A 14,859-nucleotide genomic window follows, 5' to 3' on the forward strand; every position below is an offset into this window, starting at 1 on the left:
AAACTCAAAACTCTGACTAGCAGACGTAACGCCCAGGACGCTGTTGCCTTGTTCAACATATGTAGGGGTCATTATAACTGTCCAGAACTGCTAGATTGTATTGGTTTCCGTGCTCCTACCTATAGAACACGAACGAAAGCCCTGTTCGCGTTGCCTGCTGCATCGAACAACGCTGGAGTCCGTGCTCCGCTTCGCAGAATATGTCAAATGTACAATAACGACCTGGTCTCGGTTGACATTTTTAACGAAAATCGTGCAAATTTCAAACGTAAAGTAAACTTACTGTTATGAAGCATTATGTACCTACTTCCTTAAACTTTGGTTCATCATATTAACGAAATAATTTTGGCCCAATACAAACTTAGCCTTACATTCATCATAATAAATGTGTAGTTCTCAAATGTTATGTGATTGAATCTTGTCAGCACTGTAATTACTACTATAATCGTCAGTGTATCATTATTAGTTTAGTACCTATCTACTATACCTACCACACATGTTATAAGTACCTCAATCCGATGACAATGCCACTTATACACTCTTGATTTATAAATCTTAGTGGGAATTGTCTCAGGATGTAGGTTGCACCTATTAATGTAAAAACCATTCTCTTCGTTTTATATTATCTTCCTATGTCTGTTTTTTTCCCCAATAAAGAAAAATAAAAAATAAATAGAAAACAGACAATTAAGTGGATAACTTATTCTTGTTGATCGGGCATGACGATGCTGACAACATCTACTGTCATAAAAGAAGGTGGGTTAGTGTTAGTTTCATTCATCAATGATCATACCTTCATAAAACATTATGGCCACACACTTACACCCTACTATTTCACCTACTGAGGAAACTTGAACATCTGCAGAATGTATCAAGCGCGAAATGACATCATATAGCGCTCGTCTTTTAATACATCACAGCGTTAGAAAGTGACGTATGCAGCGTATGCAGTATGCGGTTTTAGTCATTTCATGCGCGATAAGCGCCACCATAATCAATCAATCAATCAATATTTTATTTAATCCTATGATAGTTAAACCTATACTAAATTACAGTAGCAATCAAATGTATTTTGATAAATAAAATTCATTCAATATGTTGATGAAAAGAGTATATGTTTATTTATTACGTTACAATTATTATTTTTTTACCCCTACTTACGTTTCCAATTAGATAACTAAAACTAAACATCTTTAGTTTTAGATTCATAATAAAATCTGAAAATACACTCTTCATGTAAGTCAAACGTGACATTTATATAAAATTATTTTGCTGAACTTGCAAGAGGGTATACGTATAAGAGATTTCATTAATATTTAATTGCATATCCTCTGCCATTCCTCACAGGAGTACATCGAGCCGGCATAGAGTCCTAGTGGACTGTAGAGCCCTAGTGGAGTGGATTTTTGTACACGTTCATAGTATGTTCGCCCATTTTGCCTGAAGTGCTTGAAAGAAAGCTTCTTTGTTGAAATAATTTCTGCACCTCACTCGACGATCCAACTCTTCCCATAAATGCTCAATAGTATTAAGATCAGCACTTTGACTAGGCCACTCAAAAACCTTGATTTTTTTACGCTTTAAGAAAGCCTTTACAATCTTTACATGATTGGATTTGTTTTTGGGGTCGTTATCATGCTGAAAAACCCAGCGAGGTGGCATATTTTCTTTAGCATAGGGTATCATGTGTGTGTTAAGTATATTTAGATACACATAACGAACCATTATCCCGTCAATACGTAGGAGAGGCCCGACACCATAGCGAGAAAAAGATCCCCAAACCATTACGTTGCCGCCACCATGCTTGACTGTGGGTACCTGGTATCGCACATTGTGTCTTTTATTGTGAGGTCGACGCACATACTTGATACTATCCGATGACATTAAATTGAACTTGCTCTCGTCACTCCATAAAATTTTTGACCAATCGGCACTTGTCCACGACTTTTGACGAATCGCGAATGCTAATCGGGATGCCTTGTTCTTTGCTGAAATATGTGGTTTTTAGGGTTCCGTACCCAAAGGGTAAAAACGGTCCCCTATTACTAAGACTCCGCTGTCCGTCCGTCTGTCTGTCACCAGGCTGTATCTCATGAACCGTGATAGTTAGACAGTTGAAATTTTCACAGATGATGTATTTCTGTTGCCGCTATAACAACAAATACTAAAAACAGAATAATATAAATATTTAAATAGAGCTCCCATACAACAAACGTGATTTTTTTGCTGTTTTTTTCCGTAATGGTACGGAACCCTTCGTGCGCGAGTCCGACTCGCACTTGGCCGGTTTTTCTGATTGGCGCCGACCATGTAATCCTTGCTCTATTAAGCGTCGTTTAACAGTGGAAACATTAATATTTATGGTATAGTTTTCTTTTAGTTCATATTTAATTATTACTGCACTTTTCCGTGGGTCTTCTACGGACAGCGTTTTTATTACACGATCAGTCGTAGAAGTCGTTTTTCGAGGACGACCGCTTCTAGGCTTATTGAAGACGCTGTTTCGAGCCTTGAACTGCTTTTTCCAGATACTAATCAGTTGCCGTGATACACTAAAAATTCGTGACACCTCGGCTTGCGACTAACCCTTCTTAAATGCAGTCGCAACGGCTTCCTTGAAATCATTAGAATATTCTATATGTTTTGGCATGTTAAGGGAAGTACAGCTGTAATTACTGAGAAAATATTAAAATTCTGTAGCCCCTGTTATCAATAGAATTTTTAAAGAGATAGTGTGAAAATAATTTTGAGCCACTAAGATTGATATTTTTTGTGGCCAGGTTTATATTTTTTATTCAATGTGACTTTTTACGTGTTTCAAGGAAGTTTTAAGCCATTAAGTACCGTAGTAAGAATTAAGTTGAGAAAACTATAATGTCGTATATAATAGGGTATTCCACAATTTTTTATTAATGGTATCAGTCGATCAGGTTTGTTTTGAGGATCAAATGTCTGTATGGGACCCATTGCCTTAAAGCAAGACAAAAGTCACAAATGATGGTCAAAGTCTGGCAACCGCACTTTACTGACGAAACGCTTCTAACAAATTGGCATTACATCGTGACGTCAGCATGTAACGTCGCTATTGCTTAGAAGCCGTGGAAAACAACGAAATTGCGATTTTGTCGGTGAAATATTGCGTTTATGTTGCTATACAATATATTTTTAATAAAATGTAAGATTGTAAGGAATCGAATGGTACCATTATTTTTTTCCTATTTGAAAGTTTTTTTTTTAACTGAAGTCTTGTATTTTTTTATATAAAATAAATAAAACAATAAAGCCTTTAATTTCTCAAACACGGTAAAAAAAATACACATTTAATAAAATGAACAATAATGGTATTTTATACAATCGTGATATAATAGAGAGCTTTTCAGTCGAGTACCGTGTTTAAGCAACGAAGCTTGCTGAGTTGCTTAAGTAAGGTACGAGATTGAAAAGCTTGATTATATCACTATTGTATACAATACTTTTTCTACGAGACAAAAAAAAATACTTTCAACTAGGTAGAATCATATAGGTACCTAAACAAACCAAAAGTATACAGCTAAGATACGCGAGCTGCCGCAGCCCGCGATACCTTCATACTCGTACGCGCCCCAGCCGCCGGGCCCGGCGCCCCCGGCGGGTTGGTCAACGACACCTCCTCGTAACTCATGAGGCCCTGGTACCTGCTCCTTGCTAAATTCAATTTTAAGACAGTTTTTTTCTCGATTTTGGCCACCGTAGCCTATGGAGACTAACAAGCAACGCTTAGCTGTTTTCGTAGGGTATGGTTGTTGCTATATGAAGGGTGTCACATGCGCGTTTCTGACTTATGAAGCAATTGTTTCTACTGCAACATAAAATGTTTTTGTTGGCCAACCAATCACAAAGCAGATGCGACGCAAAAGCGTGTTTAAGTAGTCTAATTTTCATTGAATCGAGTCTCCTTAAACAAGAAATATTTTATCGAAATGTATGAAGTTCTATTTTCAAATTTTTTATGATTGACTAAACCGTATCGATAAAATTCTTATGCTTGAGTCGGAAGTGCCATAGACTATCCAACGTTGAAAAGAGTAAGGTTGTAGGTTGTAGTGTTGCATATGAAGTTGTAATACACAGATTATACTCGACGAGTAGAAAAAAGAATGTATAAGAACCCCTTATTATTCCAGAGCTCTCTGTCTGAAGCTGTCGCTATCCAGTTTGGGCCAGTTTGTGGAAACAACCCTATTTCAAAGTTTTTGTCGTTGTCAAAATATTCTTGGTCGCTACTGTAGCTATAATAAATTATAAACTAAGTTTCTGGATCCCATATGTACGTCATCCCAGTGTTTACATGTTATAATTTCATTTTTTTGGTTGGTAATAATCCTTAATTGGAACAGTTAACTTAATTTGACCGTGTAAACCGTCGTTTAAGTAGATAATGTAATAACTTATCCAAAAATAATCCTTAAAACTGTAATGACATAAGACATGTCAAAAAAACCGTCGACTGAAAATAAGGGCAATCATGCTGTATAAAAACTTTCATTATAAATGGTAATTTGTGTTTCCCTTGTCATATAAATATACAATGTGAGAATTTTCACATGTTAATCGTGTCACGAAAATAACTAAAACGATTAAATGTCACTTTTAATATGTATTTAACAGCGTCGGCACCGGGCTTGTTATGATAAAGGTGCGCAAAAGCGCTTGTCGCTCAGGCCGTTATAATAAGGCATAATAGCCCAAATTGCCATGTGAATGAGGACTCATTCACCTTGCGTTATTACAATCGCTCACAATCAAGCTGAACTCTCGAACCTGTATTAAGCTGGCGACTGATTCATAATATCTATATCATTCGAAGCCTTCGTGTTAAGTTACATTTAATTACGCGCTGAACGTTCGTTATGAGCACCATACCATGATCAAGAATAATCCATTTCCCACATCAAACGCTCGCTTGTGACTCGTATATAATGTATTCGTCAAAGGTATTCGCGAAAAAACCGGCAACCTAGTAGAGTACGAGGTGCTCGCCGCGAGCGGCTCGGCCCGCTGCACTAACTGTTGTGTTGCGATACAGTATGCCGAAATGTTACAAGACAGCAGCGTTATTTTAAGGCCACTATTTCACTGGTTGTCTGAGCATTGGACTCGACTGCGATCGCTGACGATAAGCCTGTTCGCCCACCCGCAACCGCTTCCCAAATCGCCTCTCGTGTGAATCACCATGAGTCGTTCATCTACGTCATCGTTACACGTATATGGTGATATCAGATCGATGACACAATTGTTTAACTTTCAATTCAAACTCAATCGAGAAGTGCGAAAAGTTTATATGTTATTTACAGCGGTTGAAAAGCATAATAGAACAACGGTAAGCTAACTAATAAAAGCCCAAGGGCGTTGTGACTTAATGTGGTCTGTAATTAACTCGTGTTAAGAAAACACAGAGAAAAAGAAAGCACAGCTAAACTGTGGAATGAACTGTCGCCTGCGGTATTTCCGGACCGATATGACCTTCAAACCTTCAAGAAAAGAGCGTACTCCCATCTTAAAGGCCGGCAACGCACTTACAACCCCTCTGGTGTTGCGGGTGTCTATGGGCGGCGGTAATCGCTTACCATCGGGTGATCCGTCTGCTCGTTTGCCTCCTATTTCATAAAAAAAAACACAATTTAAGATTATATTAGTTTGTACGTCACTTTAAAAGCTACACCGTTTAATGCTCAAGCCCAGGCGGCTGCAGCTGTTTTGTTAATTAGTGATCGGTAACGTTTTAATTTCATGGCAGCGTTGTTGTTAAAGGAATCTGTAAAGTAAAATTCAGCTGAAATTATTAATTAAGGTTAATAACCTTTATATGAACCTTAATTGACACTCTCCTTTAAAATTGTTACTTTACTTTAACTCGCCCATGCTGCCATGAGATTAAAACGTTGTTACCGATCACTAGTTATTTAGTTTTTTTTTATAGACTAATTTATATATATATATAGATTATGCAAACTGCAGAACAAATTTTACGGTAAACAAATTGTGATTTCTAAATACATTTTGGTGTATTTAAAAATCTTTTGCAAAAGTGGAGTTGCAACGCTTAAAACTTAAAAACCTTTAAATTAATAATACGAGAACAGTATTCGTTCAAGAACAAAAAACAGCATGCTTTGGAAATTAATTATTTGGACTAAAAAAACACTGAATAAAAAAAACACTAAAAAAAGCGGCCATTTCATTATAATCAATCGACAGATCCAATAAATTTAACTTTTAGTTTGTAATCCGAGGTGTGAGAGTGAACTTTCCCGCGTTAAATTCAAAGGTCGCAGACAAGTTAATTCAGACTTATTTATGTACCGTCTGGCCCGGGGTGACATTTCATAATAAAACACCTCCGTTCGGGGCTCGTTGTTTCGCCGCGACTTCTGTTAAGCTGAAAGTTTGTTCAACGTCTCGTAAGTTCGTATTACTTCACGTTGTTTTACGTTATTTAATTTACTTAATTTTAAATTGCAGAGCCCTTAAAATGTTACTAAAGTGACTAGATATGTTATTTCCGTGTACACTTCATCTATTACCGAAAACCATAATTTACGGAGCATTGTTCTTCTTACGGAACTTACGGTGTAGCCACTAGCCATCTGGCCAAAACCAAAGCTGATTTTAGTATCATCTCATTCTCAATTTACGTATTTAAGATATTCCATACCATTATTGTTTTCCTCGTGGGACGCACAAATATCACACACACGTGTATGCAATACTCTGAGGTGATATTGTGTTCCAAGTACCGGGTGACCGCATGAAACTCGACTGCGTAGGCAGTCGTTGTATTGTTATCATGACAGACATCAACCTATATTGAATCGATAAAGGTAAGTTATTCGGGTAGGTACTATACAATCTTAACACATCTGCTGACAGACTGGTGAAATTCATTTTTTTTCTGTCAAGAGGAATAATTTTTTATCCGAATGTGTTTTTGTTTTTTGAGTTACTAAACTATCTACGACATACCTTAATTTGGTGACAAGTATTTTGGGTGATTATGATTATGCACAATGATATGATTATGATTGTCACATTTTTCTTATTTTATCCAGGGACCACGAGGAGTGAATATAAGGCTCAAATCGTCGGGATGACCATGTCTGTTTAAATTGTTTTATTTCATTAATAACTACAGTAACCAAACACAATATGCAGTTAATAAAAAAAAATCGATAAAAAATCCTCAATAGTAAATTTGGAGAAAGAAAAACGGTTTCGTTCCAACCTAACGGTCTTTTTTTCTTTTTTATTAGTTATGTTTTTGCTGTTTAAATATTTTTTTATAAGTGCAAATTGTGAAAAGCGTTAATAAAGATCGTGTCAAAAATGTTTCGTCAAAATACTCCCCGCACAAGACACACTTAAACATGTTTAAATGATCAACATCCGCTTAGCTCGGCGCGCTCCGAGATGAATGTACATCGCTGATTGAAAATCAGACCACATCCGCCTATTAGCATTAAAAACGATTTCTTACAATAGATAGACTAGTGCACTTCCGTTCCAACGCTTCGAGTACAATTCACTACGGCGAACACTTACAGAATAGTTCAATGATTCATGCAAAGTAGGCGGACGAGGTGACCAAATTTAAGTGCAAATCAAAATTCAGCGGAGAAAGGTAGTGTCAAGAGAAAGCCCGAGATTGTACTTGACAGTGGGATATTAAGCAAATCTAGTTTGGATTTATGAAGCGCGCAATAAGTAGGGCCTCGTGATAAGGTAGGATTCCCCCTCCGAGTTGTCAGAGGGGCTGCGAGAGGCGAGGAAGGGCTTGTGGGCACTCAGGCCGACGAACGCAGAGACGCGTCGCTACGTCACCAGTGCGAAGCCGTTGAGAACCGGCCGCGGTGCGGCCGACAACCTGTGGTAGCTATGCAAGGAATGCGACTGCCTAGCCGCCGGTCGGACGCTCGTGGGCGGTGCATGATCGCGTTCGCACAACACTAACGCAATTTCAGTACATTTTTGCTAAACTTCTTTGACTGGTTAAATTCTCACGCAATCGGGTTAGTTGCCGTTTGCCGTCAGTAACAAACTTGTTCTAAATTACGAGTGATAACAAAGTCGTGAGATCCGATCCGTCATGCCGCAATTCACATAGAAATAAACCAAGTGTTATTATCAGTATGTAAATAATGATATAAAATCACGTCACCTACATAGTAACCGTTGCGACTGCGAAATAGCAATGACCTAAAAAGACATTTCCAAAGTCGAAACGATTTGTAAACATGATATATCTGTATATTAACATTGGCTGCACGGAAGGTTTTCATCAACCCGTTTTTCACAATTGAATCGATTATTCGAGGGTCTCCAGGTGAACTTTAAGACGGTAGCATTAAGCACAAGGTCGTATTGGAGCCGTGACATGAAGTTGAAATGTAAGTACTATAAGATATGTACTGTACTGGGTAGTCGCCCGTTCGGAGTAACTGCGCAATTCTGTGACCGACACTTCGAAGAATCCATTAAGGCGATCTCCTTGAAGCGAAGCAGCTAGCAATGATGTTGAAAGTGTTGAAACCCAAAGCTGCAAAAGTGCATGCATACCCACTTTATGAATGGAATTGTATATGGACTTTGGCAACTCGCTGTAAATTTGCAAAAAGGAGGCTATTATGTATAATAATATTTTGTATGAAATAAATTATATGTTTTGTTTAGTAGTAAATCACTTACTTTCACAGAATTCACTTCCAAGTTTAACAGACATCACTTAACTAACCAACGAACAAAGCATAACACTACACATATGATTGATTTATCACTACACATAACACTGACCGATTACAAAATAAACTGAGACCACACACGTGTAATGTTTGATCAAAACAAAGCACTTCCTTCAACAAAACTGATTACATTTTGGTAGTTTAAGTAGGAGGAGTATCGCGGCGGTTTCTAAACGGTGCAGCGGCATCGCCGTCCTTGCGCGTCCATCGCTTGTTTTTGTTGCACAACAATGTTTATACACGTGGAGCTCGATGCGCACTAAAGCCGCTTTGATAAGGACGCTGTGCCGGCGCGCGGCGCGACCAGGCCACAACTAACGCGCGACTCCACCGCTGGCTAGTAATAACCGAGCGGAAGGCCACGTGATTCAGATGACAAACACATCACTAAACTCTGGACTGACCGATCGAGCTGGTGATTTTATCGGTGCGATACGTACTACGACGGCTATGGATCTCTTTTATTATCACTGTAATGCGCTTGATAAATATAACATTTTATTAAAAAATATCTGTTAACTGCATCGTTAATATTATGAATGAGATATGCTTGTTTCGAAACAGACTCATTTTATCATAATATCAATGAGTATGTAAAGCGCTCACTCAGATGTTTATTCATGAAAAACATATCAGTTGTTAATGTATCAAAAGTAAACCTTCAATAAGCAAGCGCTCTTACTAAAAATTCTATGAAAAGTTTGCGAGAAAAGCGAGGGGCTAGGCACTTCGAACAGTCATATGCATAAAACTACACGAATTCCTTTTTTCCCCGACTGCTGCCAGCCACGCAATTTCTCCGATTGTATGCAAATCCTCAATGCAAACAAAGAATGAAAAAGCACCGACGCAGACATTCCTTTCCACCTGTCCCAGTGTGCTCTCCCGTCCCGTCTGAGCTCGGGGCGAACTAGAGCCGAACCGTAAACAATCCCACCAGGATATTAGTCCTGAATAGATCTCATCTCTTTACATAATCGACCGCCACCGTCTTGTCGAGCACGCTTTTATTAGGTGTCTTCACTTGTGAATAATTCAGTGAGTTTTCTATTAAGCACTTTAGGCAGGAGACTAATGCATCCACTACATTTTCATAGCCAGGGCACTCGGACGGGCATAAACAGCCGATGAAGCCATCGCAGCCACATTAGCTTCGCCTTGGCCCGATCGGCGGCGCCCGAAGGCTTTAGGAAAATGTGTCGAACGCATCGGAATTTAGAACAGAACTAATGTATAAAGCGGACTGCATAATATAACGCGGCGCCACGTGTAAATGGTGTGTGCCGGCGAGAATATTCTCGTTCTCGAGGATTCCTTCTCCTGTAAATTCTCAACGATTCTCGAGAAATTTCTCTTGGACGGAAAATTCTGAGAAAGTACATATAATCAGAATAATATTAAATTTGATATTTTTTTTTATTAATTGCTGTAAGTGATTAATAAATAATAACTATGCGTAAGGTGTTCGAACCAATTAGACGATTTTAAAGGCCAACTTCTCTTTGTTCTCGAGAAGTTTCCGAGAAACGGAATGGATATTTAATAAAAACCGGCAAAGTGCGAGTCGATTTTTTGCCTATTTTCTTGAATAACTTCTAAATTATTTATCCTAAAATTATTTAAAAAAAAAAATGAGATTCTTACAATGAGCTCTTTCATTTGATATATAACACGATATAGTTTGAAAATTTTAATTTTGTAATTTTCTCACTTACCCCCCAAAAGTGGCCCTCATGTTTAAAATTCATTTGTTTGCGTTACATGTCCGTCTTTTGGTCACAAACTTACATATGTATACCAAATTTCAACTTAATTGGTCCAGTAGTTTCGGAGAAAATAGGCTGTGACAGACAGACAGACAGACGCACGAGTGATCCTATAAGGGTTCCGTTTTTTCCTTTTGAGGTACGGAACCCTAAAAACACTCGTTATTATCGTTATTTGAAATGATTAATCAATCTGGTGTTTCTGATGAGCCCATAAGTGTGGATAGCGTTACAGGGAATAGTTACATTTAATGAGGTAAGCTTTAATATGTTTCTCTATGTTTAGTTTATTATGCTGCAAATAATATTATGTAAACTGTTTTTAATATGAATATTACACGTAATTTGTTGATTATATTTCCAACATAAATAATTTAAGATCCTATATTTTTGACTGTCGTAAGCTCGTAGGTCTCTAGTTGATTTATTGTTTCCATTATTATGGTCAAATTTCTAAAATTTCCGGTTTCTTTATAATAATACAATGTAAACTATTTTCACTAACTCACTAACTTGGTCTGTTCTTTGTGTCTGTTGATCTTCTGATTTTTTTTATAATTATAGTTTAATTATTGCTCAGTGTGCTTCTTATTTAAAAAATAATAATAAATACATTAATTACTATATAACGAAATTGCACTTGTTTTTTTGTTGTTGTTTGTTGTAGAAATATGTAGTTTCTACGCTTATTTTTAAGTTTTTATTGATGCCTGTTCCTTTTTGTTTACATTAGTATTTGATTTGTTTTCTTTTGTATTATGTATGTTATATGTAATAATTTAACAAAATGTATATTTATTAACTATTTAACATTTAAACTGTACTGGATGAACCCGAAAAAGTTCTCCGGAGAACATTTTCAAGAAAATTTTCTGAAAAATCTCGAGAACGAAGAGAATTTTGGCTTTAAAGTACTTTGAAGAATTAAAATGTATTGCGAATACATACAAATTACTAATATTAACACATTAAAAAAACAGATAATCTAAAATTGCGTGTATTTAAAGTACTTTCTCCGAAATTTCCTTTCAAGAGAAATTTCTCGAGAAGCTTCTCATGAACGGCCCATCACTCCGTGTAAGCTTATCGTTGTCTTCCTATTATAGCGTGTATTTATGTATATACTTATGTTAGAATTGTAGTAATTTAGTAGTAAGACGTCCTGGTTGCTATGTGTATGTATAAATTAAATACCAATAAAATCGGACATTAGCGCAAAAAGAGAATTTCCGAATCTCTAGTTTCGTATGTCTCTTATTTAAAATGAGCAACACTAATGAGCTGTTCATTAATACCTATAAATTCTAGAAAACTTGTTAATATTTACAAACTTTCTGAAAAAAAAACTTTAATATAATTTACTAATTCCTAACGAGCAACGGTAACAATAATCTACTATGTGGTATGTGTAAATGACTGTCTTCCATTTCCAGATTTTAAAAACAAAACCCGGCACACTATTTCCGAAAACAAGATGGTTATCAAGATGATTGGGAAGATATCAATAGGGACGAATATTAAGCGTGCATATGTAAATAATTGCCAGTTTCTCGTTAAAATGCCCCGTAAAATAGGATATTCTATGTGATGTCAATATGAAGTCGATTCAAAGGAATAAACTTAGTAGTAGGTAATTCATTTAACCTAGATAGTTTGGAAATTAATGTTTAACAATATAATCCGACTTTTACCGACAACTGTCAAATATATAGGGTGTAGAAATCTGAGTCCTATGCCGTTAATTAAGTGGCTATGTAAGTAGAGAACAATGTAGGTAGGGTGGAAGCTTGTGAAACAGCCCTCAATTCGTATAATTATTACACGCTAAGGGAGTAATTAGTCAGGATTTTGGGGTCGTAAATGAAAAATAACATAACTTTTATTTGGCAACTTTATCACAGTAAGTAATAACCACTGGTCTACTGACGCTCCACCTTAACCTTTACGCCTTTAATATTCTTTAATTAATAATTGTGATAGTTGCTCATTTAACTAACAACAGTTATCAATCATAACGTTGTAATTTAGCAATGTTTCGGTTTTTTTAAAACGCGGAAATAGGTATGCTGCCGTAAACCGTCAGCTGGTCACATGAACATATAAAAAAGAAAATTCTTTTCAGTCATCGGCGTCATCGCCTCCCGTTTGATACTTTGTCAGATGATAGTTTAGATGCTATTGTTAATAAAACAAATCGCCAGCCGGTTGTATCGCGGTGGAAAGACCGTGTTACGCGTTTCGGTGGCTGCCATTCCTCAACCCACCAACGGAGCGGCAGCTGACGTTCACGAGGGTTCATCATACATAGCCGTTAACCGCTATACGAGTTTTCGCTCGGGAGGCGATGACTGACGAAATTTGCGCCTATTATGGATATATATTATGGATTTTATTAGTGAGCTTTCAAAAGTGTCATTTCTGTAACAAAAATCGAGCTCCTAGTACGTATATAAAAAAAACGAATTCGAAATGATAATATTTGTTTATTTATTTTGTTATAGCCAATATTCAATTATCAACGCAAATTTGATTTCAAGGCAAATCACATTGATACAACTAACAAATTTAGTTCAAAACGGATAAGTTCGTAAAAACATTTAAACTCGTATTATCTATTTGGTGAGTAGACAAGTTCATGCACCTCCGTAGCGCGAAGGTCGCGTTAACGTAAAAATAGCAGTCACACAAAGGCTTTATCAGAATTGCCAAACATTGGAATAACTTGAAGTGAACAACATTGGATTTAAGAAAAATAGTACGCGGGATCTATTTATAAATTTGTATCACATTCAGAAATATGTATTAGGGATTGTGAATCTAAGTAACAGGATAACATGCCATGCGGAAATAAATCTTAGGTAAATATAATAAAGACGAGTTTAAATTTAACATCAAATAGATAGTAACAGCCAAAGTGGACAATATATTCCAACACACCTTTGTTACCATAGAAATAAGGATATGTTCCGATATATCTGGCCACTTTGGCCGTCACTATATATTTGATGCTGACTGTACGTATGAGGCTTTAGTTAGCGTCGGGTCAGAATCGGGTTGGCTTGAGGCTCGCGAGGCCGTTTAGCAGGCCGCAGGTTTAACGGCCTGTCTGGCCGTTCACCCGAGGCCCCACGGGGGCGCGCTGGCCGAATTGTGCGCGAAAACGCCGCGCCCGCGCCGCTACGAGCTAGCGCCATTCATTGTTGGCCGCGCATAACAAAACAAATGGTTCAGCCGATGCGCACATGTGCAGTCATGTTATGTGATGTGTGATCTAATCAGCTGTATCACTGAACGAGTGGTCATAATTACGTCTTACTGTATTGATTAAAAAATACATAGGTATATGATTTAACGTGAATCCTTGCACTTAGACAAGCATAGGTATTAGGCATTGAATGTAAAGTAATTATTATTATTAAGTCTAGGTAATTGAAAAGTTACAATAATAATAAATAAAACATTTCTACTCAATTTAAAGTATTTAAGTGTGTCGGACCATGGAAACGTTTGAGTGGGTTATTTAGAAAACGAATTATCGTTTTTTGCATTAAATACAGCAAGGTCGTAAACCTTAGATTACACCAGACTGACCAGACCAGACAGGAAAGGGACAGACAACCAAATAACTAAAAGCGGTGTGAACCAGGGAAAAATCAGTTGAAAGAACATATATATTTAGATTAGGTACACTTTCTACAGAACAGAAAATTTTACAACGAATTGACGATGTTATTAACAAAATCACAAACAATATGGAAAACCCACAGACCACGTATTTATCTAAAGACTTAGCTTAGAGTAATTATTACATGAAAGCGATGCTGCCAAAAATCGTGCGGTGATTGGTCCGTTCAAAGACACGTGGGCGTCAGACAAAAATATCTGCCGGGCGCTAGTGATGTGACGCGTTGAATAATTACATTGTCAATCACGGTCAATAATATAATAATATGCAAGCATATTTTGAATGCTATGTTGATGTGTTTTTTGCACATCAAAAAAGGTACCTACAAATGGTACATTCTCAATTTCTGGTTCTGGTTTATACAACTTTTCACCTCAGCGGTAAAAAAACATATGTATAGGGAAGGAAACACATTAACGCATTCACCTATACACTCATCCGCCTAAACACCCATTCACTCAAAAACTGTGCATTTTAATCGCAAAATCGTATTTTTCTCACTGTTTTAAGCACCATTGTTTGTAGCTGCTGAGATAAAAAACATTTTGTCATAACTAACGTTTTTCTCACACCATGTATGATTTTAATAAAATTTGTAAATGTTTCTCGTAATTAAAAAGTCACTCATTTACTC

General features: G+C 37.0%; 1 protein-coding gene across 7 annotated transcripts in view; it reads right to left on the reverse strand.

Annotated features, from left to right (window-relative positions):
• LOC134748024 (serine/threonine-protein kinase minibrain) overlaps positions 1–14,859 on the reverse strand; it is a 174,882-nt gene that overhangs the window by 145,462 nt on the left and 14,561 nt on the right. Inside the window, exon 1 of one of the 7 annotated variants that reach the window (XM_063682736.1) lies at positions 8,722–9,103. The exons of 5 other annotated variants lie outside the window; for them this stretch is intronic. In XM_063682736.1, coding sequence (XP_063538806.1) covers positions 8,722–8,755 — 34 coding nt within the window. In that variant the 5' untranslated portion in view covers positions 8,756–9,103. Of the gene's footprint in view, positions 1–8,721; positions 9,104–14,859 lie in introns of those variants that run through there. One more of the 7 variants, XM_063682738.1, reaches the window with a different exon arrangement.

This window comes from Cydia strobilella, chromosome 15 (genome assembly GCF_947568885.1).
Source record: "Cydia strobilella chromosome 15, ilCydStro3.1, whole genome shotgun sequence".
Classification (NCBI taxonomy): domain Eukaryota; kingdom Metazoa; phylum Arthropoda; class Insecta; order Lepidoptera; family Tortricidae; genus Cydia; species Cydia strobilella.